Source organism: Geotrypetes seraphini, chromosome 12 (genome assembly GCF_902459505.1).
Source record: "Geotrypetes seraphini chromosome 12, aGeoSer1.1, whole genome shotgun sequence".
Taxonomy (NCBI): domain Eukaryota; kingdom Metazoa; phylum Chordata; class Amphibia; order Gymnophiona; family Dermophiidae; genus Geotrypetes; species Geotrypetes seraphini.
Genome location: NC_047095.1, coordinates 59,669,886 through 59,696,455, shown reverse-complemented (window position 1 = coordinate 59,696,455; position 26,570 = coordinate 59,669,886). Strand labels below are relative to the sequence as shown.

At 42.6% G+C, this 26,570-nt stretch overlaps 1 protein-coding gene across 1 annotated transcript in view; it reads left to right on the top strand.

The window, feature by feature from the left end:
• Positions 1-26,570, top strand: part of OSBPL9 (oxysterol binding protein like 9) — a 187,061-nt gene that overhangs the window by 74,868 nt on the left and 85,623 nt on the right. Inside the window, 2 exon segments of the mRNA XM_033915815.1 lie at positions 9,524-9,619; positions 17,526-17,573. Coding sequence (XP_033771706.1) covers positions 9,524-9,619; positions 17,526-17,573 — 144 coding nt within the window.

Here is a 26,570-nt window from a genome sequence, read left to right as displayed (position 1 = left end):
CTTTTCTGTATATCTGTCTGCCTCAACTCCTCCTAGTCTACTATTCTAGTCTCCAGGGATCAGACTGATACCCTGAGTGCTAGGAGCTCTTTGTACTAGGTACACATAAATGACTTCTCACCAACTGGGAGATAATAAAATACATTCAGTGCAAAGGACTGCTGACTACATCGTAGTGTTGGTGAGTTGTTAGTTACTTTGCAATGGAAAAGGAGTATGTAAACCTATGCATGCTTTAAGCTACTTTTATATAAAACTTTAAAATAGTAAAATGCTGAACTATATTCTAAAACAGGGTCAACAAATCCCAAGCATTAGGTTGCCAAGGTGTTTAGAATTTGCATCCTTGTGCCTGGAATTACTGTATTTTTCGCTTCCTAAGGCGCATTTTTTTCCCATAGTATCTTTAAATGTTAGGAGGTCGATGGACGGCTGCCTGCTGCTTGTCGGGGCCCACGGCACACAAGCGCGCTAATACCTGGGCCCAGGCACTTCCCTAATTGGGCCGGTCGCTGGTGCTTTGCAGGGCTGCTGCCTGCTGATTACTGGCACGTCGGGGCCAGTGGCGAGCAAGCGCACTGCTGCGTGTACAGGCACCATTTCTGAATGGCTGCTCAGTTCTACTACCACCAACATTTAAAGATACCGCCGGGGGGGGGGGGGAGGCACTGGGTCAGAATTTAAAGGTGCTGGGGGAATGGAATTGAATTGAAATGTGCTGGGGGTATATAAAAGTGATGATGGGGGGCTGGGACGGAATTTAAAGGTATCTGGTATATATTAATAATAATAATAACTTTATTTTTGTATACCGCAATACCACAAACAGTTCAGAGCGGTTTACAATGCAAGAGACTGTACATAAACAGCGGAGATATTTATACAGTGAAAATACAGTGCGAGAGACTTGTAGAGCACGATACGATGCAAGAGACTATATAATGCGGTTAAGTGGATTACTATGCAAAGATAGTTACATATATAGCAAGGATACAGAGTGGTGAATGGCTAGAGAGTGCAACCAGTATCGGTTACGGGAGGGTGCCGGGGGGAGGGGTAAATAGGAAGGAAGGAAGTGTTGGATTGAGGGGGAGGAAAGGAGAGATCGGGGGAAGGAGTATACAATTTGGTTCAGAATGGGGTTTTTTTTTCTTGTTTACCTTCTCTAAATCTGGGGTGCATCTTATGGTGAGGTACGTCTTATGGAGCAAAAAATATGGTACATACCTCCACCATGTTGGAGGGAAGAGGGATTTTGGAATGGCAAGATGTTTGTGTTTATCACCAGGAAGGGATTAACTGTAACCTACTTCTTTTTTCAATAAAGATTAAAGTTCAAATTGTATTTTTCTTCTTCTATAGCACTACTTCAGACCGCTTTTCTTGACCCTGCACAGCAGCCGGACTCTGCATATACTTGAGTCACGTGATGCAGGGGATTTGGGAAGTCTCGGGATTTCCCCCTACTTCCTACCATGCAGGGCTGAAAGAAGCAGTTGGAAATAGGAGAGGGGTACAAGAGAGAGAGAGACCGAGTGAAGGCTTTGAGGAAGGGTATAGGAAAGAGAGAGACTGAGTGAAGTATATGGGGGTATGAGAGACACTGGGCAAAGGCTGTATGGGGGGTATGAGAAAGAGACATACAGACTGGGTGAAGGTTTCAGATGGGGGATATGAGAGGAGAAAAGAACAGATTGGGTGATGGCTGTAGGAAAGAGGATATGAGAAATAAACTGATGGGGAGTTAGTCTATGGTGATAGGTGAAACAGCCAATTGCCTCTTTGCTTCACTGTCTGTGACAGCATGCTCTTTGCAGTTGAATTGCAGAAGCATCTTAAGGAACTGAGGGACAGATTCTTTAATATCATAGGTAAAACCTGACCGGTCGCTGTAGCGGCCGTAAATCTAATGATTCCTAAAAGACAAGCCATTCACAAAAAACCATGCATGCAAATGAGATTCATGGAGAGTCGCCAGATTTACATGAGATCAGTTGCTGGTGATAGCGATCGGCACTCGCACAGAATAGTTCACAGAAAGAGACGTAAATGTGCAGGAAAAGCTACACCGTAGGCACATATATCATGGGCATGCCTTTTTGGAGTGCAGTATGAGTATACATCATAGGCGCGCGTCGCATGTGGCTGTAGCTGCTAGGTGCTTGTATTGCAAAAGAGAGAAAAGTACAGCGCTTTTACGGCAGTTTCCTTTTTGAACATAAGAATTGCCGCTGCTAGGTCAGACCAGTGGTCCATCGTGCCCAGCAGTCCACTCACACGGCGGCCCTCTGGTCAAAGACCAGCGCCCTGAGACTAGCCCTACCTGCGTACATTCCGGATCAGCAGGAACTTGTCTAACTTTGTCTTGAATCCATGGAGAGTATTTTCTTCTATGACAGATTCCGGAAGAGCGTTCCAGTTTTCTACCACTCTCTGAGTGAAGAAGAACTTCCTTACGTTCGTACGGAATCTATCCCCTTTCAATTTTAGAGAGTGCCCTCTCGTTCTCCCTATCTTGGAGAGGGTGAACAACCTGTCTTTATCTACTAAGTCTATTCCCTTCAGTATCTTGAATGTTTCTATCATGTCCCCTCTCAATCTCCTCTGTTCAAGGGAGTAGAGACCCAGTTTCTCTAATCTTTCGCTATACGGCAGCTCCTCCAGTCCCTTAACCATCTTAGTCGCCCTTTTCTGGACCCTTTCGAGTAGCACCGTGTCCTTCTTCATGTCCGGCAACCAGTGCTGGATGCAGTACTCCAGGTGAGGGCGCGCCATGGCCCGGTACAGCGGCATGATAACCTTCTCCGATCTGTTCGTGATCCCCTTCTTTATCATTCCTAGCATTATTTTCACCCTTTTTGCTGCGACCGCACATTGCGCAGACGGCTTCATCGACGTGTCAATCAGAACTCCCAAGTCTCTTTCCCGGGAGGTCTCTCCAAGTACCGCCCCGGACATCCTGTATTCGTGCATGAGATTTTTGTTACCAACATGTATCACTTTACACTTATCAAGTTTCAAGTTTATTAGGTTTTTATATACCGCATATCAAGGTTATCTAAGCGGTTTAACAATCAGGTACTCAAGCATTTTCCCTATATGTCCCGGTGGGCTCACAATCTATCTAATGTACCTGGGGCTATGGAGGACTAAGTGACTTGCCCAAGGTCACAAGGAGCAGCGCGAGGTTGAACCCACAACCCAAGAGTGCTGAGTCTGTAGATCCAACCACTGCGCCACACTCTCCTCCACGTTGAATCTCATCTGCCATGTTGATGCCCATTCCTCGAGTCTTATTATGTCACGTTGCAGATCTTTGCAATCCCCCTGTGTCTTCACTACTCTGAACAATTTCGTATCGTCCACAAATTTAATCACCTCACTTGTCGTACCTATGTCCAGATCGTTTATAAAGATGTTGAAGAGCATGGGTCCAAGCACCGAGCCCTGCGGTATCCCACTAACATAGTAGATGACAGCAGATAAAGACCCGAATGGTCCATCCAGTCTGCCCAACCTGATTCAATTTAAATTTTTTAAAGATTTTCTTCTTAGCTATTTCTGGGCAAGAATCCAAAGCTCTACCCGGTACCGTGCTTGGGTTCCAACTGCCGAAATCACCGTTAAAACCTACTCCATCCCATCTAAACCCTCTCCAGCCCGAAGCTCTTCCAGTCCGAGTATTGTCCATTTACCCCAACTCTCTGTTTCCTATGCTCCAGCCAGTTGTTAATCCACGTGAGTATTTCACCCTCAATTCCATGGCTTGCAATTTTCCGAAGTAATTGTTCATGCGGAACCTTGTCAAATGCCTTCTGAAAATCCAGATATACAATGTTGACTGGGTCTCCCTTGTCTATCTGTTTGTTTACTCCCTCGAAGTGCAGAAAGTTCGTCAAACAAGATTTGCCTTTGCAGAAACCGTGCTGGCTGGTCCTCATCAGACCGTGTCCATCAAGGTGATCAATGATGCGGTCCTTTATCAGCGCCTCTCCCATCTTTCCCGGTACCGAGGTCAGGCTCACCGGTTCTGGTATGCTGTGTATATCCTCTTCAGTAAATACAGACGCAAAAAATGTGTTCAATTTGTCGGCGATTGATTTGTCCTCCTTTAGTGCTTCCTTTATTCCTTGGTCATCCAACGGTCCCACCACTTCCTTCGCGGGTCGTTTTCCCCTTAATATATCGAAAGAACGGCTTGAAATTTTTCGCCTCATAGTCTCTTTTGGCCCCTTTTGCTGCCTTATGGCATCTGCGTTGATGTTGTTTGTGCTTATTCCAGTTTTTGACAGTTTTTGACCTTTTCCATTCCTTAAACAAAGTTTTTTGTGTTTCTGATCACTTCCTTTACCTCTACAGTGAGCCACGTCGGTTCTTTGTTCTTTTTCTTCTTGGATCCCTTATTGATACGCGGTATATATAGATTTTATACCTCGGTGACCGTATCCTTAAAATGGGACCAAGCTTGCTCTAGCGTTTTTACATTGTTCATCCTCTTTCTTAATCTTCTTCCCCACCATGCATCCCATCCCTTCGTAATTCCCTTTTCGGAAGTTTAGTGCCATGGCCGTTGTGCTGGACCGATGTTTCGCCCCAGTGTCCAGGTCAAAGCAGATCATATTGTGATAGCTGTTTCCCAGTCCACTTGAGGGGGGCAATACTTTCAAAATAGAACAAACACAAAAGACCCCCTTCTCATAAATACTGGGCAAGTTTCTCAAATAATATCATCATGTAACATTTAAAGGCTTTTAAATATTTAAATGTGCTCATAAGCTCTTCAGCAAGGCGCCACAACAGCGGTACAACGTCGCTGGAAAGGTGCTTGAATTTTAATCATAACACATTGCATGGGGCAAGGAATCTTGCTTCTACTGGAGTGGCAAATGTTATGGCTCTACAAAAACAGTTTAACAGTAGACTACTTATCTGAAGAGGTCAGTTCACGGCTCCAACACAGTCTGTGTTTCGCTAAGCTACATCAGGAAGCCGGAAGGATAAGCTTTTTATATTGATATTATTTGCAGTGTGCAGTGCCTAAGAAGAACAAACAGCAGTGGATTCACCGCTTACAATCCATACACCCTGCAGGTTTAAACAAAGAGGTTGAGTGGTGTGCATTATTGTAATCTTTTATTCTGTCCTGGTGATTTTTTCCTGTCTGGGAGGGTTTTTTATAATGTTTTTTTACAAAGTTATTGGTTCTTAACGTTTGGCTCTTCTTCTCTCTGCTTTTGAGCTTTTTACACTCGTTCTGTCACATATTTGATTTCTCTCCTGAGCAGCATATCAGTCTGACCAATTACAGCAAAAGTCTTTTCTTTTGAGCAGTATAACATCCTGACCAATCGCAGTAAGAGTCTTCTCTCCTGAGCAGCATACAACTTTGAACAATCACAGTAAGAGAGACGGGTCCTCATGCTCCCTGTGGTTATTGACGTCAGCTGAGCTGCTTCTTTTTTGCAGCCTTTGTTTGGTGCCGTTCCCCAGGGCGTCTTTTTTCAACATCAAGTGTGTAGATCAAAGGACTCGGGTTACCTGCCTGGCAGGCAGACTAAAATAATGTTTAAATAATTTACATTCTGCATATCCTACAATTCTATGCAGATTACAAATTATTCAGGTACTCAAGCATTTTTCCCTGTCCTGGCGGGCTCCCACTCTAACTAATGTACCTGGGGCAATGGGGATTAAGTGACTTGCCCAGGATCACAAGGAGCAGTGTGGGATTTGAACCCACAACCTCAGGGTGCCAAGGCTATAGCTCTAACCACTGCATTGCACAATTTTCATAGCATGTTTTTGTTCTTCTTAGGCACTGCACACTGCAAATAAAATCAATATAAAAAGCTTATCCTTCCGGCTTCCTGATGTAGCTTAGCGAAACACAGACTGTGTTGGAGCCGTGAACTGACCTTTTCAGATAAGTGGTCTACTGTTAAACAGCTTTTGTAGAGCCATAACATTTGCCACTCCAGTAGAAGCAAGATTCCTTGCCCAATACAATGTGTTATGATTAAAATTCAAGCACTTTTCCAGCGACGTTGTACCGCTGTTATGGTGCCTTGCTGAAGAGTTTATGAGCACATTTAAATATTTAAAAGCCTTTAAATGTTACTCCTTTGAGCAGAACGGTTATTGATGACCTTGATTGGTATGGGTGTCTCTACTTCACATTGGTTTGGTGGCCCTTGTGCTTGGGAACTAACTATAGGTGAAGCTAAGAAGCTCAGTGAAGTACAGAAGAGGCACAGAGAAAAATCCAAACTGGATTCCTTCTGCAGATGGCACTACCCACTTGTCTAGAATGTCTCGCCTATCTACTGGAAAAGAATTTGCCAGGGTAAGTACATAATCTCTTTTTTGATTGTTGCAGTTGTCCGGGTCTCACAATAATTATTTCTCGAAATCCAAATTATACCTGTGGCTATTAATTTCTCATATGATGAAATGACTATACATAAAACGATATAAGACCTTGGGAATGTTAAGATTAATTTTGTAGATGTATTAATTTTGAAAAGTAGTGTTATGTCAGCATTATAGCGTGGAGGTACAGGTTCATTTTCTAAGGAAGTGCTCCCTCTTGTACTATCCGCTTACTTTGCCTTCATGGAAACAATTAAAATCAGATGATGGTTGGAAATTTGGAGTTGAATCAAGAATTAGAGTGCTTGAATATTGTTTGCACAGCTGTACAGAAATATTTTTTTTTATTATTGCATTTAGAGAGAGGCCAAGGCAATGACAAAATTAACATCCTTTTCATCAGAAGTGTGCTATTGTTGTAATTTATTGTGAGACATAAATAGTAAGACACCTCCTTGAGAATGATAGGTTTTCTAGTCTTGAATGAGGAATTTTCCATGTGAGATAAAGCAGGGAATGAGCACTCATGTGTAAATAAATCATTGGTTTGTTGATCTTATCAACAGCTAATTCACAGCCTTAACAATCCTGAAATAAAAGCAAGTGATTTAAGAAAATATTAATGCTGGGGGTGTAACTCCCTTTAGGAATGAAAGAGTTATGGGGAGATGGAGGAGGCACAAGTGCAGCATAGACATTTAAAAAAAGGAATCAATAAATTACCTTAAGGACTATTTTCAACATAATAGCCATACTGGGTCTGACTAATAACCCAGTATCCTGTTTCTACAGTGACCAATCCAGGTCACTAGTACCTGTCAAAAACCCAAATAGTAGCAGCATTCCATGCTACTGATCCCAGGGCAAGCATGGCTTCCCCATGTCTGTCTCAATAGCAGACTATGGTCTTTTCCTCCAGGAACTTGTCCAAAACCTTAAACCCATCTATGCTAACCACTGTTTCCCATCCTCTGGCAACGCGTTCCAGAGCTTAACTATTCTCTGAGTGAGAGAGCCTGCTGGCTAACAGATGAAAGCACAGCAATGAGAGCAAAGTCAAATTTCTTCAAACAATAACAAACTTTTATTTATATTGACTGGGGTAGCAGTTCAACAAATTACATATAACTGGAAAAATTATGATAGGTTAAACTATAACTTCTGGTGGAATTCCGTATGCCATATATATAAAATGGAGCGTGCATTAGCAACACAGAGAGGTTATTTTGGCAAGTTTCAGAAGATTTGGGGACCATTAGCAGATTTCTGTAAACTACACAAAGCACACTCTTTTACCCCTCCCCACCTTGCACAGCATTTCTTCTTCTCTCCTCCACCCCCATGTGCAACGTCCACTATCTCTCTCTCATTCCTTCCCTTGCTGCAAAGGAAGTGAGGAAAGAAAGATAGAGGGATCCAGGCTATATCGCTCCAACTCCTTCTAGTGCCACATCCAACATTTCTCCCTCTCTCATCCCCCCTGGACTGTGTGCAGCATCTTTTGCCCCTGCCCACCAGCCCCATGCCCAACATTTCTCCTTCTATTATCCCTCTCCAGAACCATGCGACACCTCTTCCTCCATTCCCTCCACCACCAAGTCCAACATTCTTGCATCTGTCCCACTGTTCCCTCTCCACCACCACCACCACCACATCCAACATTTCTCCCTCTCATCTCTCTCTACCTTACTCCTCTCCCACCAACATGTCCAACAATTCTCTTCCTATGCCCAACATTCTCCTCTTTCTTCCTTTCCCCATGTACACCATCTCTTTCCCTCACACCCATGCTCAACAATTTTCCCTTTCTATTCCCTCCTCCACCTCAGCATCTCTTTCCTTCTATCCTTCCATCCTATGTCCCAAGTTCATGCCCCTTCCCTCCCTTCCTTCTGTATCCCAAGTTTGTGCCCCTCCCTCCTTCCTTACAGACTTTGTCTTAAGTTTGTGTCCCCTCTCTTCCTTCTGTGTCCCAACATGTCCCTCTCTCCATTCTGTGTCCCAAGTTCATGCTCCCACCCTCCTTCCTTCCTTTGTCCCAAGTTCATGCCCCTTTCTTTTGTATCTCTCCCTTCCTTCTGTATCCCAAGTTTGTGCCCCCTCCCTGATTCCTTACTGACATTTTTTCTGCATACAGTGTGCTTTGCGTTTTTTAAAATTTTATTGTTGGTAGATCATTTTGACTTTGGTCATTTTAAAAGTAGCTCGCAAGCCCAAAAAGTGTGGGCACTCCTGCTGTAGAGCCATTCTTGTATAACTGGATGAGCTTTATTTACCTTTTTTTTTTTAATTGTTTAAATTCATACAGAAATAAATGGCTAGATTGAACCTAATGACTTCATTAACACCTTTCCCTTTTTTAAACCTTTATACCATTTGAAAGAGGGCAAATATCTAATTATTCCCTTCTAGAATTGGATACTTCTTAAATTTAGTAAAAATATTCTAGCACAAGTGTCAAACCTTAAAAAAGTAAGTCATATTGAGCATTGGAAAATAATAATAAACTAATAAAAAATAGTATACATTTAGGGCTCCTTTTACTAAGTTGCGATAGTGGTTTTAGTGTGCGCTTAGCGCGTGCAGAATTGCCATGTGCTCTAGATGCTAATGCCAGCATTGAGCTGGCTTTAGTTTTCTCGCTTAGCGCGGGGGTTTGCGCGCGCTAAAAATGCTAGCACACCTTAGTAAAAGAGGGGGTTAATTTTTTCCATCCCACCCCACCCGGCTACTTTTTCATGCCACGCGGCTGGAAAAAATTTCTGGGGAGAACACCGAAGGGTGTGAGAATTTTGAGTGGGCCTAGGCTCACCCATGGCTATGTCACTGCTGGAAAGGCCATATGATCTTTATCTGCCTTCATTTTTCAGTTTTTATGTATATGTTCTTGTATGCATGTATTCAGCCACATAATTTTGAGAAGAGCCATTCTCTGCATGTTAAGCATACTTTACATAAAAAATGCTTTATAAAATTACATAAATGCTGAAGGTATGTGTTTATATAGGTTTAAGTTGTGCAGTGTTTAAAAGTTATTTTTAGTGATTACTGCTAAATAGATAGTTCTATTAGTATCAACTAATAAACTTTTGACATGACGGGGCTTATGTGGTTTTTGCTGCTATTGTCACTAATTGAATCTTTGTTTTTGCAGGGTATAGATTCAGGATTTGTTCCCAGTGTTCAGGATTTTGATAAGAAACTTACAGAATCTGATGCCTATTTGCAGATTTTGATAGATCAGCTAAAGGTACAGTAGTTTCTTCCTTAAATTTGACGGTAATAAAATGATTAGAATCTCCTAGTTTTCAGTTAGGCTCTCTTAGTTGTAAGAAAACACACTTATGTTTTAATAGACATAGCAATCTAATATTCTAAATTTTGCTATTTTTTTTTTAACCTTACACACATTGGGAGAAAAGCCTTCAGAAATTAGACCTCAAGAATAGGAAAAGCAGAAATAAACAGTTTGTCAATAATCTTTTGTTCTTGCTGGAAAATTTTAAATTATTCTGTAGTTTAAATGGTATTTATGTACAGGCAGTCCCTGGGTTAAGAACGAGTTCCGTTTTTAAAATGATTCTTAAGTTGAATTTGTAGGTAACTCGGATGTGTGTTGTTTGTTTTCCTGTACAGTACACAGTTTGTAAAAACATTAAAGAAACATAAAGTACAAAATAAAGTACAGTACTGTAGTTCTTCTCTCTCCCTCCCTATGCCCAATAATTATTTCTTCATTTCCCCATGTGCACCATCTCTTTCCCTCTCATTCGGACACTCATGCCCAACAATTCTCCCTTTCTATTCCCTCCGCCACCTCAGCATCTCTTTCCCTCCCTCCATTCCTCCTACTACTACTTATCACTTATATAGCGTTGAAAGGCCTGCGCAGAACTGTACATTTTGACAGTTAAAGACAGTCCCTGCTCAGAAGAACTTACAGTCTAACTTGGCCAGATAGACGTGATTATATAGGGTTAAGGTTTGCAGAGCCCAAGGTGAGAGGAGTTGGGAGTTGAAAGCAGGCTCAAAAAGGTGGCCTTTTAACTGGGCCTTGAACACTGCCAGAGATGGAGGCCGCTGTAGGGATTTGGGCAGCTTGTTCCAGGCATAGGACACAGCAAGATAGAAGGGACATAGTCTGGAGTTGGCAGAGGAAGAGAAGGGCACAGATAGGAGAGACATAGCAGCTGAGCAGAGCTCACGAGGAGGGAACATAGGGGAAGATAAGTGAAGAGAGATAGTGAGGGGCAGCCAAATGAGTGCATTTGTAGGTCAGTAAGATGAGTTTGAATTGCATTCAGAAATGGATGGGAAGCCAATGAAGTGACTTTGTGAGGGGTAATGTGAGTATAGCGACTCTCATGGAATATGAGTCATGCAGCTGAATTCTGGACAGAGTGGAAGTGAGCAAGATGGCTAAGCGGAAGGCCTGATAGTAGCAAGTTTCAGTAGTATAAGTGTGAGGTGATGAGGGCGTCGATAAGGGTTTTGGTAGTGTGCTTCCCTCCCTCTCTACTTTCATTCTGTGTCCCAAATTCATGGCCTGTCCCTCTTTCCTTCCTTCCCTCCATTCATACCCCAAGTTCTACAATCCAGCACTGTATGTGTCTGGTAGTTACAAAAAACCCATGCCAAGCTATAAACATGTCCTAACGTGCCCCTCTCCCTCCCTCCACTCGGTGTCCCAAGTTCAGGTGTTTACCTTTTGTGGCTGACTCCCTCCTCTTCTTTCCTTCTATCTGCGCACAAGTTTTTCTTGGCAAAGCCATAGGTAGCGGTTCTTACACACTGCCCAAGGCTGACCTGGAAGCCTTCCCTCTGACATCAGGGAAGGCTTCTGGGTCAGCCACATGCAGCGTGTAAGAGCTACTACCCGTGGCTTTGTCAAGAGAAACAAGTGTGTGACTGGAAGGAAGAGGAGGGAGCCGGCTAGAAAAAGGTAAATGCCCATGGGAGGGAGGCACGAACTTGGGACTCAGAATGGAGGGAGGGAGAGGAGCGTGTTGGGACATGGAAGGAATATTTGGGGATATTTAGTATCATATGTTTATGTACCCTTCTGTTAAGGCTTGTCGTTACAAGAGATTTTTGAATAAGACATTTGCTTTCAATTAGAAAAAATAAATTTTTGGTTAAGCCGTTTGATTTTTCAAATGTATTTTTATAATGTTTTTAGAAACATACTTGTTTGACAAGTTTGCTAAATAAAGTACTATTTTACTATTATGCTTTACAGAATTTTATGTATACTTCACTGATTGTACAGTTTTTCTTCTTTGTGAACCGCCCGGAACCTTATGGATGGGCGGTATATAAGAATAAAGTTATTATTATATTGATACAAACATTGGGGGGAGAGATTTGCAGTTGCTGCTTTTATAATCGTATTTTAAGTTTTATAATCTTATGGGTTGTGTTTTTTTTGGGGGTGGTTCTCTATTTTAATTAGAATCTTACACTGTTTATTATTTTTTGTATTTTTATTTTCCTATTGATGATGGAGTTGTTTAGTACTATGTAAACCACTATGATGATGTATCGAACAGCGGTCTATAAATACTAATAAACATAAACATGTTCATTACCCAGGTACTGCCTGTACTTTATTTCACAAGATTTAAGGGTGGGGTAGCAAGTTAAAACTTTTTCTATCCATCTTGGCTTCCTCCCTCCTCAGTATAATGAACAAGCAGGTATTTTGTTAATATACCATGTTCCAGACAATTCAGATAGCTCATGAAATGAGCTGTAAGATGTAATAATACCAAACCAAGAGAGTGGGGATAGGTCTTGAAACACCCCAAACCACCCAACTGAGGATATACTGGAAGCAATACTCTGGACAGACCTTTTGAGTTCTTGAAATAGAAACTAATAAACTAAACTAAACCTTAAGTTTATATACCGCATCCTCTCCATAGAGATGGAGCTCGGCACGGTTTACAGGAACTTTAATATAAGGAAGGAAAAACATAATGAAAGTTAGTGATTATAAAGAGGGTAGCGAGATTTACATTTTTGAGAATAGACAAGTTTTCAGATGCTTTTGGAATAATTGGAAGGAGCCCCGATTCCACAGCAGGGCAGGAAGGTTATTCCAAAGCTCAGTGATTTTGAAGAAAAGAGATTTCCCTAATTTTCCAGCATAGATAATGCCTTTTAGCGAGGGGAAAGATAGTTTAAGTTTTAGGATGGATCTGCTAGTGTCAGGTCTCGTAGAGTTCCAAGATAGTGGAATTAGAGGAGGAAGAATGCCATGCAAGATCTTGAATGTTAGTCAGGCACACTTAAGGTGAACCCTAGAAATTACTGGAAGCCAGTGAAGTTTTGACAGAAGCGGGGAAGCATGATCAAATTTACTTTTTACGAAGATCAACCTAGCCGTAGTATTCTGGATCTGCTGAAGTCTTTGGAGACTTTTCTTGGTTAGACTTAGATAGCTGGAGTTGTAGTAGTCCAGACTGGAAAGAATGATTGATTGTACAAGGATAGCAAAATTGTTGTTGGTGGAAGCAGGATCTCACTTTACTCAACATGTTGAGATGGTCATTAAATGAAAGCGTAGAGTCAATAATGACGCACAAAACTTTGCTTGAGAATTCAATCTGCAGTGTAGGACCAGAAGGTAATGAAATGAGTGTGGGTAGCTGATCTAATTTTGGGCCAAGCCAAAGTAATTTTGTTTTGGACTCATTCAGCTTCATTTGTACAGTGAGGGCCCAGGATTGGAGTTTCGTTATGCATGCTGTTATATTCTCAGTGAGGAATCTATCTCAAGAAGGACAAAGATGTCATCTGCATATGTGTATAATGTTTCAAAGGGAGATAATTGGAAGTTTCAAAGTAGACATATATCCACTGTTAAGCATTCCAAATCTGTTATAGAGCAAGAATGCCTTAAGGATACAGACAACCAGTTCCCCTTCTCTTGCCAAATTTCAGGCAGTGACTGATTTTATAGTTAGGGGGACAAATCCTATCTAGTTGAGGTCCCTCAGAAGCTGGTAACCAACATAATGGAATAAAAGTTGATCCTATTTGAGAATCTCCTACGGGATTCTGAATGATGTGTGTTATGATGATCTAATCTAATCTTCCATTTATGAGTCACACATACCTATACAGGCTCAAGGCGACAGATCAAAGAGGAAGGGGAAAGTAGTGGGGGAAAGGGGCATGGAGAAGAAAGAGGAGGGACCTAGAAGTAGGGGGTGCTATATAGAATTGAAGACAATTAATTGTCAAAGAGGTGAGTCTTCAGGTTTTTTCTGAATGTAGTGTAGTTTGTTTCTTTCCTGATGGTTTCTCGTAGGTCATTCCAGGTTTTTACACCCAGATAAGTTAACATAGAGTGGAAAATTCATTTGTAGTGGAGGTATTTTGTGGATGGCAGGTTCAGTTGGATTCTGTTAAGGATTCTTTTTGATGTTGACCAAGCAGCAGAGAATAATTGAATAAGAGGGGCTGCTGAGTTTCCGTATAGAATCTGGTGTAGGATACATGACAATTTGAAAATTATCCGGGATGAAATTGTGAGCCAATGTAGTTGCCTGATGAAGGTTATTAGTGAATCAAATTTCTTTAATTTGTAGATTAGTCTAACGGCTGTGTTCTGGATGAGTTGCAGTTTGCGGATGAGAGTAGTGTTGATGCCAAGGTAGGCGGAGTTACAATAGTCCAGTTGAGGTAGGACCATCATCTGAACGATCAGAGCAAAATGGTGTGGGTGGAAGTATGGTCTTGTGAGTCGCAGTTGACGCATAGTGTAGATGGTCTTTTTCCGAAGGTTAGAAATTTGTGGTTCCATTATGAGAGTGTCATCTAAGATGCATCCTAGTACCTGGGTGGATTTTTCCATGATGAGAGTGATGCCTGATGGAAGAGTGAGGTTAGAAATTACATTCTGTTGTGCAGTACGGAAACCAATGGCTTTGGTCTTAGTGGCGTTCAGTTTCAGCTTGTTCATTGCCCAGGTTTGACTTTTTATCTATATTGTTTGAGATTTTTAAGCAATGTTAGGATAGTTTTTGGTTATGGGGATGAGGAGGAGAATGTCATCGGCATAAGTTAGTACAGTTTCATCTTCCATTTTGATGTGTCCCAGTGGGCTCATGAATAAATTGAATAGAATCGACCTGTCTTAGTTCTAAAATAGTAGCAAAGGATTGGCACCAGTGTGTCTGTCTTAAGTGTGCTTCCTCTTAAGGTACATCCCAAAAAATGCACAGGGGTTGGATCTAGACACTAACGACCAGATTCTCAAAAAGTTGCCAAATGTTAGGCGCCAGTAGATGCCTAGATTGCACCTAACTTAAGTGTTTTAATTTTCTTTAAGTGGCATAATAATTGGTTGTACCATTAAAAACCAATTAAAAACTCATTTAAAAAATTGGACTCCTTCTGGGACCGGCATCTGAGTCCATGGCGCCAAAGCCCAGAAATGGGTATGTTTAATGGAAGCACTGGACTTCAGCATCATTAGGCCTGTAAAACCCTGGCCTACATTTCCCGTGCCTAGGGTCCTTGCTAGCTACAATTCTGTAAGTAGCGATTGACATACGACAGGTGCTCATTTTCAATCAGTTGCTTTGTGGTATGGTAATGCACGTATTGTGTATTTGATTTTGTGATCTGCCTTGTACAAAAACTATAATTCCTAATCCTACACTATTTTATAAATTATTTTCCTTTCTGTTCCCAGTATGACTATCCTGCAGTTATGATGAACATATCACCAGATGGTCTTGACATTGGCCTACTCAAATTTGAATCCAAGTCGAGACCCAGTCCTCTAGAGCAGTGGTTCCCAACCCTGTCTTGGAGGACCACCAGCCAGTCAGGTTTTCAGGATAGCCCTAAGGAATATGCAGATTTGCATGCCTGTCACCTCCTTTATATGCAAATATCTCTCATGCATATTCATTAGGGCTATCCTGAAGACCTGACTGGTTGGTGGTCCTGCAGGACAGGGTTGGGAACCACTGCTCTAGAGCAGTGTTTCCCCAAGTTGGTCCTGGGTTACCCCTTACCAGTCAGGTTTTCAGGATATCCACAATGAGTATGCATGAAAGAGATTTGCATATAATGGAGGCAGTGTATGCAAATCAGTTTCATTCACATTCATAGTGGATATCCTGAAAACCTGATTGGCAAGGGGGTACTCAAGAACTGACTTGGGAAACACTGCTCTAGAGCACAGGTATTGCCTTAAGCTCTTTCGAGCAGGGTCTGTCTGTCTTTGTGACTGTATAGCGCTGCTTAAGTCTGGTAGCGCTATAGAAATAATAGCAGTAGTATCAGGTATACTTTGGTCAGACATCTCGACAGCCACTCCATAACCAAACAAAAAATAAAGATTATAGTATTTAACCTTTATGTTAATGCCAGGTCAGAAAATAAACCAAACTAAAAATAAACATTACCTAATAGAACAGTCAGTCTCCTGCGTACTGGAACTGGCAACGCAAAGGGAATCGTAAAGGGACTGGCCCTATCGGTTGACCCTAAATAGGAGTTATAATGGCTCAGATAAGCAATAGTACCTGCTGTGGGTGGGGCCAGGCTCAGCATCCTAGCCATTTTTCTACAGTATCCTCCAGGCAGGCAGAAAATGTTGATCTTCCAGAATAAAGTGCAGATGACCTACCTGAGCATTTCTGAGCAGCATCACTGGCCAGAGGGCTACTCACTGGCTGGCAGCAGCAACACTAGTTGTCAAACCTCCTTCTCTAGGTCTGTGCATACTGTCTCTGTATATACATGTAGCATGTAGTTGGAATGCACTATGTGGTATTCTGTTACTAAGAACAAGAATTGCCTCTGCCGGGTCAGACCAGGGGTCCATCGTTCCCGGCAGTCCGCTCCCGCGGCGGCCCCCCCAGGTCCATGACCTGTAAGTGTTCCCTACCTAACCTAAATGTCCATACCCTGTTCGCTTAATGTCCTGTAAGGTAAACCTCTATCTCTACCCTGTTATCCCCTTCGCTTCCAGGAAGTCATCCAGTCCCTTTTTGAACCCCAGAATTGTACTCTGTCTTATCACCTCTCCGGGAAAGCGCGTTCCAGGTGTCTACCACCCATTGAGTGAAGAAGAACTTCCTTGCATTCGTTATGAATCTGTCTCCTCTCAGTTTTTCTGAATGACCTCTTGTTTTTGTTGTCCCCGCTGGTCTAAAGAATCTGTCCCGCTCCAACTTCTCTATGCCTTTCATGATTTTATAAGTCTCTATTATGTCCCCTTTCAGTCTCCGCTTTTCCAGGGTAAAGAGCCCCAGCTTGTCCAACCGTTCGGCATATGAAAGGTTCTCCATGCCCTTTATCACCCTCGTTGCTCTCCTTTGGACCCTCTCGAGTACTGCCATGTCCTTCTTGAGGTATGGCGACCAGTATTGGATGCAGTATTCCAGATGTGGGCCACCATTGCTCGATACAGTGGCAGGATAACTTCCTTCGTTCTGGTAGTGATACCTTTTTTGATAATGCCCAACATTCTGTTCGCCGCCTTTGAAGCCGCTGCACATTGCGCCGCCGGCTTCATTGTGTTATCCACCAATACCCCCAGATCTTTTTCTTGGTTGCCTTTCCCCAGTACCCTCCCTCCCATCGTATAGCTGTACATGGAGTTCCCCTTCCCTATGTGCAAGACCTTACATTTCTGTTGTGATGCTGCTGTTGCTTGTTGGTTTTTTTGGGGTGTTTTGTTTTTTTTGCAAGATCCTATAGAGTGAAATGGATAAAAATAATGAAATAACTTGAGAAAGCAGGATGATAGATTCCAATCCTTCTGTTAGCTCACTACACTCCCTTTCTTGTGACTTGGTGCCAGCTCTTTTCCTTCTGTTTTGTTGATTTACTTAAAGTAGACCGTGCCATCTAATTAAAACCTTTAAGAAGTCAAAAGTTTAAATAGTGTGCATTGAACGTGGCACAAAATACATACGTTCTTTTGTTAGCATATATTGCAACACATTTAAACAAGGTGTGCCACACATTTTCAAATAAATCAACCATTGCCTTAAAATTGCCTAGTATGTGCATTGTTTCAAGGTTTGACTGAAATAAAGACCCTTTTGGAAGTTACTATAACCTAATTGATAGCTGCTGTACATCAGTGTGGTAAATCTAGCATCCTAACCGTGCATTCTTTCTCTTAGTTGTTTGATGACAAATTTCAGTCCTGCAAAGATGATGACCAGAGGAAGGCAAGTACAGTATATTATTCTTCTTTTCATGCATATATTCTAATTAATCAGTGAATGTTCTGTCCCACCAGATTCACTGCTCTTTGTATTCACTCTAGAAAAAGGATTCTTAACCCAGATATCCACAATGAATATGCAAGAAATAGATTTGTATACAGTGGAGGCAGGGCATGCAAAATTATTTCATGCATATTCATTCGGGGTATCATGAAAGCTAGACGGGCTGGGTTGTCCTATAGTGCTTAGAAGTAACTCCAGTAATTGGAAAACAAGACCAGTGCTGGGCAGACTTCTGTGGTGTATGTCCTAATTGTGGCTAGACATATCTAGATGGGCTGGAATGGCTAACTAACATAACACAATTGGCAGTTATTCTACATTTAGTTCTAGAATAATTACACATTGTAAGAAGAATAAGGAATAAACCAAGTTACCATGAATTGGTGCAGGGGTCTTAGTTAACACTTACCCCCTCTTTTACGAAACAGCGATAGCAGTTTCTAGTGCAGGATGGCCTGCGCTGCTCCCGATGCTCATAGGAACTCAATTATTAAACCCTATAAAACAGTGTAATGGGACATCATACAAATTTTAATTATTAAACTTCATTTTGTGTTTGTGTGCGAGATCAATCTTTTTTTTACCTGCAGAAACTGTGAGCAGATATCAAATAGCTGATTTATTTGAATAAATGACTTTTGGAGATTGCTTGGAATCCTGTAATGTTAAACTTTGAATGAGGCCACTAAATGTCATTGTGAAGTAAGAACATACCTTTCTCACGAGGGGCTGTGAACATCCCCAAACCCAGCTGAGCTTAGGAGCAGAATAACTGACTCTATCAAACTGAGAACCTCATTAAAGGAGATGTTATAAGATTAACTTTTGTTTTATAGAATTATCCTTCCGGCATTTTCCAAGTATCTGTGTCGTGAACCTTCATCCAGCTATAGCGTGAACTATCTAATCTAATCAGGACTTCTTAATCGCACTTTTCCAGAACAAATTCAAGGCGATTTACAGGTTAAGAGGCCCATGTAGCAAAATTTTACAATACAGAGAAGGAAGATACGATACCTTATTAGGGAAGCTTGTAAGCTTCAGGTAGAAAACAACTGAGTTACCATGTGAGGGGCTGCTGCAGTGGCTCTAAGTTGCAAGGAGTTTGTCAAATAAGTCGGTTTTCAGCTTTTTCCTGAAGATGAGATAGTTTGGCTCTGTTCTTATGGAGGATGGGAGAGAGTTCCAGGTTTTTGTGGCGGTGTATGTGAAAAGGGTGTTGAAAATTTGTTTGTACTTCACTCCTTTAGATGAGGGGATAATCAGTTGGTGGGTATTACGTACCCTGGTTGAGGCAAATGATGAAGAGGAGGACAGGTGGATTATGTGCTCAGGAGCATTGGTGTTTCACATATGTGTATTATGCCTGAGAGCTTGAACTGATCCCATCCATACAACCTCAAATAGTTTTATACTGAACTTATTTTATTAAAGTATAAAAAGAAATAATATTCTGTACAATTGTCATTTTATAAATCACAAATAATACAGAGCAAAGATCAACAAAACCCCTGTCTCCCCTCTCCTCCTCCTCACAAATATCCCCTCCGCTCTCGAGAAGACTGAAGTCAAATTACTACAGAATGCTACATAGAAAAATCAAGCTAACAGAATACTTCATGGCAGGAATAGTGTTAGGGGAGAACAACTAGGGTAAGTACCCCCTGGTCAAAGAGAGCCCTAAGCCAATTGGAAGCTAAAAACGCACAGCCTGGGCTTTGCAGTCCCCAGTTATGTCTAACACCAGCTCTAGCAGGATACATATTTCAAATCTGATATATTCTAATCACAAAATAGAAATTTTTTTTCTACCTTTTGTTGTCTGGTCATTTTATTCCTCATATCACATTGTTCTCAGGGTCTGGTTTCTGTTTTCCGTCTGTCTACTCTTAACTCACTTGCCAGAGTCTCCTGACCATTTGACATGTATTCTTTCTTCATGCTCACCATCCATCTTCTATCTCTGTGTATGTTTTTCCCCACGTTCAGCATGCTTCTTCCTTTTCTGTCTCCTATACGTCCCTTTCTAGTATTTCCCCTGTGCCCATCTCTCTGCCTTCTTCATCTCTCCATTCTATGACCCCCCTCCCCCTGTGTGCAGTATCACTCCTCTACATCCTCCCAGGCCAGCATCTTCCTTCTGCATTCTTATTCTCCACTATGTCAAGCAACAATCTCTGTTTCCATATACCCTACCATGTCTAGCATTACCCCTCTGTGTCCATATACCACCCCATGCAGTATTCCCCTTTTTGTCCCTGTTACTATGCTTCCATCCATGCCCACCATCTCCCCTCTTTTTGTATATCTCCCTGTCTCCAGCTTTTCCCCTCTCTTACTACCTTATAAAAATGCATCTCTCACTCTCTCTTTCCTCTCTACCTCTGCTAATGTCAATATTTCACTCACTCTTCCTTCATCTTAGTTCAGCTTTTCTCTTTCCCTTCTCTCTCTTCCTCCCTGCAGGTCCTGCACCTCTCTCGCTTCCCTCTAGCCCCCTTCCCATGTGTCCAACACCTCTATCCTCTCCCTTCAGTGCCCAGATGTGGGTCTGGCACCTCTCCATTCCCTCCAGCTCCACTCCACCCACCACATTGGCCCAGCACCCATTTCCCTTCTCCCTTCAATCACCAAACTAGATCAAGTAATTGTCTCTCTTGCCTTCAGTTCCAGCCATACAGCAGCCCTAGCAAACTCCTCCCTCCTTTGCGGGTGCAGCAGCAGCCCCCTCCTTCCCTTCCTTTCACAGATCCAACAGCCCTCTCACCCTCCCTCCCTAGCACCCCGAACACCAGCGGTATAAAACCAAAACCAAACACAAAAAATCCGCAACTCTCCCGAGTTGGCCACTTTGCGCCTACCAGGGCGGGCTGACCAGCCAGTTGGAAGCTTCCTGCATGCAGTACTGCTCCGGGAACCTTCTTGCCGAAGTTACATCGGAAGGAGGGACTTGATGTCAAGAAGGTTCCCGGAGCAGCACTGCATGCAGGAAGCTTCCAATTGGCTGGTAGGCCAGCCCCGGCGCCAACCCAGGATAATTGTTGTTGGGGGGGGAGGTTTCAGGGAGTCAGGGAGGGAGGATGCGAGGGCTGTTGGACCTACGATAGAGAGGGAGGGGGACTGCTGGACTCGCGAGGGGGGCTGCTGCTCCCCCCACAATCGTGAAGGGGGCTACTGTCCTGGAGGGGTGAGAAGGGAGGCAACTCGTAGCAGATCCTTTTCAGTGGGAACAAGGCCATTCACTGCTCTACGAGACAGTGAAATGGCCTTGTCCCCATACCCTTGGAATTAGTGGATTTCTTCCCCTGTTCCTGCAGGCTACCGCAGAAAACAGTCATTGTGTCATTCTCTAGTTTGAACAAGATTCAGGCCTTTATAGGCAACCAGTGGAATGTGTGTAATGAGCAGAAACATGGTCATATTTTTTAAAGCCAAAAATCAGCCTGATTTCAGTGTTCTAGATCAGTAGGAGCGTGTACATTTGCGTAGAGGATAGGCCTGTGTAAAGGGAGTTTCAATAGTCAAGTTGGGTTAGGATTAGCATTGAACCAGGATTGCAAAGTGGTTATTGTAGAAGTATGGTTTGACCAGTCTTGGCTGCCTTAAGCTGTAAAAGGTTTTTTTCCCCAGAGATTGAATTTTTGGGGTGCATAGGATAGTGTGGAGTCTAGTAGGATTACTAGTAACTTTGAGGTCCTTTTGATGTTTAGTGTTGTACCGGTTGGTAGAGTAAGGGTGGCAGGTGTGGTAGTTTGGAACCAGAGAAGCTTGGTCTTGGCTGTGTTTAGTTTCAGTTTGTTAGATGTTGCCCAGGAGTACATTTTTTCAATTCCTTTGGACACTTTTTTGGTGGAATCCCCAGCATTGGTATAAAGAAGGATTAAGAGAAATAAATTTCTCTGTTAGTGATGGTGAGATTATCTAGGGCAGGGGTGCCCACACTTTTTGGGCTTGCGAGCTACTTTTAAAATGATCAAGTCAAAATGATCTACCAACAATAAAATAAAAAAAAAAAAAACAACAAAGCACACTGTACGCAGAGAAAATGTTAATTATCATTCCTATTCTGGGGTTTTTTCAAAGAGGTCAAGGCAGATGACTATGCACTGTCACCTCAGTAATAACCATACAAAAATAGACAAATATACCCCCTCTCTTTTTACTAAACCACAATAGCAGTTTTTAGCGCAGGGAGCTGCGCTGAATGCCCAGCGCTGCTCTCGACGCTCATAGGCTCCCTGTGCTAACAACCACTATTGTGGTTTAGTAAAAGGGGGCCATAGTGCAAAATATAGACCGCAGATATAAATTCAGACACATTTTGATCACTAAATTTAAAATAAAATCATTTTTCCTACCTTTGTTGTCTGGTGATTTCATGAGTCTCTGGTTGCACTTTCTTCTTCTGACTTTGCATCCAATCTTTCTTCCTTGCTTTCAGCCTGTATACTTCCTCTCCTCCAGACCTCATTCTCTCCCCCAACTTTTTCTTCCTCTCTCCCTGACCTTTCTTTCTCCCTTTTTTTTTTTCTCTGTTCATGCCCCCTTTCTTTTTTTCTGTTTCCCTTCTTTCCTTCTGTCTCTCTGTCCTTCTGTCTCTCTGCCCCCTTTCTTTCTTTCTTTCTTCATGCCTTCCTCCAAGCCGCCGCTGCCATCGGGAAACAGGCTTCAAAGCCGCCGCCGCCCCAACCGCCCTGCGTCGGGCCAACCAGCATTCCTCTCCCCGACATCAATTGTGCCATCGGAGAGGAAGTTCCGGCCCAGCCAGACAGCGATTGGCTGGCCCGAACTTCCTCTCTGACAGCAGAATTGACATCGGGGAGAGGAAGGCTGATCGGCCCGGTAGATCGCCAAGACAAAGTGAGTCTATCTCGGAGCCTGGGATGGGCTCCGTGATCGACTCACTTTGCCTTGGCGATCTACCGGTCGATCGCGATCGACCTATTGGACACCCCTGATCTAGGGAGCTCTTAAAAATGTTGAAGAGCACTGGTGAGAGTGCGGATCTCTGGTGTACCCCACAGTCCACTTTCCAGCTTTGGGAGTAGGTTCCATCTTTCCATACACAGTATTCTCTGTTTGTCGAGAACTCATTGAACCAGCTGAGGATGGTTCCAGTTAGACATAGCTCGCTGAGTTTATTCAGTAGTAGCTGATGGTCAACAGAGTTGAATGCAGCAGATATGTCAAACTGTAGGAAGATGGATTGATGTATTCTGGTGGTTAGTGTGAGCAGTAGTGTTTCTGTGCTGAAGCCATCCTAGAAGGAATGTAAGCAGGAGAATTTCTCTAGGTAGTTCGCGAGTTGTTTACTGACCAGTGTTTTGAATAGTTTGGTGAGCAGATAGGTCACCTCCTTGATTTTTCGGGATGGGAGTGAGAATGATATGACCCATTTGGGTGGAAAGTTGGCCTTTCTGTAGGAGGTTGTTGATCATCGAAGACAGCCAGTGAATAAGTTCATGTGGAATATGGATGTATAAATGAGACGGGCATATGTCTAGTATGCTGCTTTTGGTAGATAACTTGTATAATTGAGGGAGAATCTCTTCAGGGGAGAGAATTTTGAAGGTGTTTTAGATTTGGTCTACTTTGCAGGGATCAGTGATAGCAGGTCAGCTTGAATCTTTGGTTGTATAGTACTTGATACCTTGTTGATTTCTGCTCGTACACTCTTGATTTTGTCTTGGAAGTAGTTAGCTAGCTCTTGGGTGGTGTGTTGGGTGTTCGAAGTCGCAGCATCTGATCTTTGGGGGGGAGGCAGTAATGGTGCGTATTATCTGGAAAAGTTTCTTAATGTCAAATGTGTGCTTGGCTATTTCTGAGGCAAAATATGACTTTTTAGCATCAGCCACTTATAATATCCTAAAGCAAGCTAAGTGTTTGGCACATTAAAATATGGGGAACTGGATCTTTAGAGTTCAAACTCAAAAATGGTTGTAGCAGTTCCAAATAAAACACTTCTGCTCAGGTTTTCTCACCTCAGGAGTATTGAAATAGTAAATAACTGTGACTGGGCTATAAACAACCTAGTATAGACAATAGAGCCACAGTCAATGTCTTGTCAAGGAAAGCTCACATTACTAGGGATGCCAACTAGAAAATCCACATGTATCACGTCTGTCTGGTAAAATCAAGAAATCTGTATAGAAATACTGGAAACATTTGAGTTCTGTGTAGAGAATTACACTGGAAAAAAATTTGTCCCTGTCTCCACCCAGTCCCCGTGATCTAGGTCCTCACAAACCATCTTATCCCATCAACACAAGCCTGGAATAGTTATGATTTTCTAAGGAAATTATTTTATTAAAGTATTAAAAGAAACAATATTCTGTACAATTGTCATTTTATAAACACAAATAATACAGAGCAAGGATCAACAAATCCCCTGTCTCACCTCCCTTTCACATATATCCCCTCCTCTATCGAGAGAACTGAATAAGCCAAATTATTACAGAATGGTACAAAGAAATATCACGCTAACAGAATACTGCAGTTACACATGACAGGAATAGTATTAGGGGAGTGCAACTAGGGCAACTGCCCCCTGGTCAGAGAGAGCCCTAAGCCAGCTGAAAGCTAAAGAAGCATGGTCTGGGCTTTGCAGTCCCCAGTTACCGTATTTTTCGCTCTATAAGGCGGACCCACCTGTAGAGGAGGAAAACCCAAGAAAACAAAATTCTGAACCAAATGGTGTGCCCTGTTCCCCCTCTGGTGGTCTAGTGGTAGGCCGGGACAGGGTACAGGGCACATCTAGTGGTAGGCATGTGTAGTGGCAGCCAGCCCCCCGTATGTTTTTAAATCATACCCCCCTCCCCCCGGTAACTTTTAAAAATTCTGGCGCCCTCCCTCGCTGGACGCATCTGCCTCTGAGTCCTCTTCTCTTGCCGCAGAGCATAAGGCTGCCTGCTGGTCCCTCACCGCTTCCCATGAGAACCAACAGCAGGTACCTTTTTTAAATTCTGGCGCCCTCCCTCGCTGGACGCAGCTGCCTCCGAGTCCTCTTCTCTCGCGGCAGAGCAAATGGCACTAATTTTAATAAATCTGTTTAGTATAGGGTCTAATAACTGGCGTTAACATGAAGAGAGATCTAAAGACACCAAAACGAAATCAGCTCTACTATTTAGAAATCTTCTCCGTTGTTCAACCATGTGCACTAAAGCAGTCTCTATCACAAAGCCTGCAAAAGCCAAGTATCCTGAGTTAAACCCCATATGTCCTACAGTCGTGAATTTAGCTGTATCACGTATGCTACATAGGTAAGAGACTGAAAAAAGGAATAAATTAGGAGTGAAGAAAAATATGGGAGGAGACAAAGGAGGAGTTGGAGTAGAGCTAAAGATATGGCAGAAGAAAATGAATTGAAAGAGTATAAGCATCAGAGATGAGCAACTTATTTGGAAACGTGTCTCTTATTTTTGAGTAAGATTACATAAGCTGTAAATTTTGGGTTCCATGGTTTTACATGAATGTGAGTGCCTTGGCTGAGCTCTTGTACCACATTTTCTGGCTTATATAGGAGCATAGCTTGAGCTGAGTGATTCATTTTCAATAAATACTAAAAGAGAGAGTAAAAAGGTGATTTTATGTAGCAAGTGGAGCAACTTAAAGGCTCTGCAGGTCTCATGTACATGAAAATCAAGCATCTCTTCCCCAGAAAGTGACTCAACAGTGAGAAGTGCTTTAAACAGATGTTATCTCCTTTTTATCTTTTTTTTTTAATATTCTTTATCCTTTTTATCAGTAGTGGAACAAACAATAGTCATGCTTTTTAGGCATGAAAAGAAGGCATATTGATGCAATTGGTGGAGTAGTTTCTTTTATTAATTATAACTGAGGTACAGCATAAGGACAAAATATTTTCTTAAGGGATTTGTTTTGTCCTCTTACAACTACCATAATTTATGTTCATGATCAACAGACATTTATTGTTCAGCCTTGCACATGGAACAACCCCTTCTCCCACAGGATCACAACCTTTTTTTTTCCAGGTAGCAATCTGCATTAGTCGCTGCTAAGCAACTGTTCGATTTTAGAGACAAAATTCTGCAAAACACCCTAAGGCAACAGGCACAGTGGTTGCTGTTCTAGAAAGTAGATGCCAAGAAAATAATGCACATACCTCTGAGGACAGCCAAATATTCCCAAATTGGTCCACATGTGTCTCTTGCAACATGAGAGGAAACAGTTTTATGATACTAAACCATATGCCATATATAACTCTGCAGTTTCATAGGCCCAAGACCAAAGTTAGATTCTCTAAAAAAAATCTAGTCGTTATGAAAAATGCTTAGCTTGATAAGGGGTAGAGAATGACACGGGGGCAGTTACCCACAGCTAGCCGCGAGTAACCCGTTGAAACGGTGGGGGGGAAAAGTGCTCACTACAGGGACAAGGCCATCCACTGCCCCATGGAGCAGTGAATGGCCTTGGCCCCACAGTTAAGGGAGGGAAGGTGCGCGGTCACCGATCGCGCACAGCCCCCTCCCTCTGGCCAAATCGCAGGTAAGGGGGAGGGAGATAGAGTTGGCCGTAGGTAGGGAGGGGGCCGCGCACGCGCAATCGGTATGTGCCGAGAGGATCTTCTTCTTTTTCATTACATAAAGGCTTCTCTTTTTGCCGCCCCCCCTCAGATCGCCGTTCTCCCCGATGCTGCCGCTGAAGTTATGCAAAGGCGGGTTCAAATTCGCCTCGATTTATCTGTGTGTGGGGGGGTTGTCCAGCGATTTTCTACTTTTTTCGTTCCATATTTTTCCGACAGAACGAAAAACATGGAAGATCCCTGGATTAAGTGTGTAATCCTCGATGGAGACTGCACCAACTTTATTGGCTAGGCTAAGAGCTTTTCAGCAGTCCAACGAACCTATATGGAAGTGAGATAAAAACTATGTCATTGATTACATCATTATTACACAACTTGTTCTATGTGTTAACTAG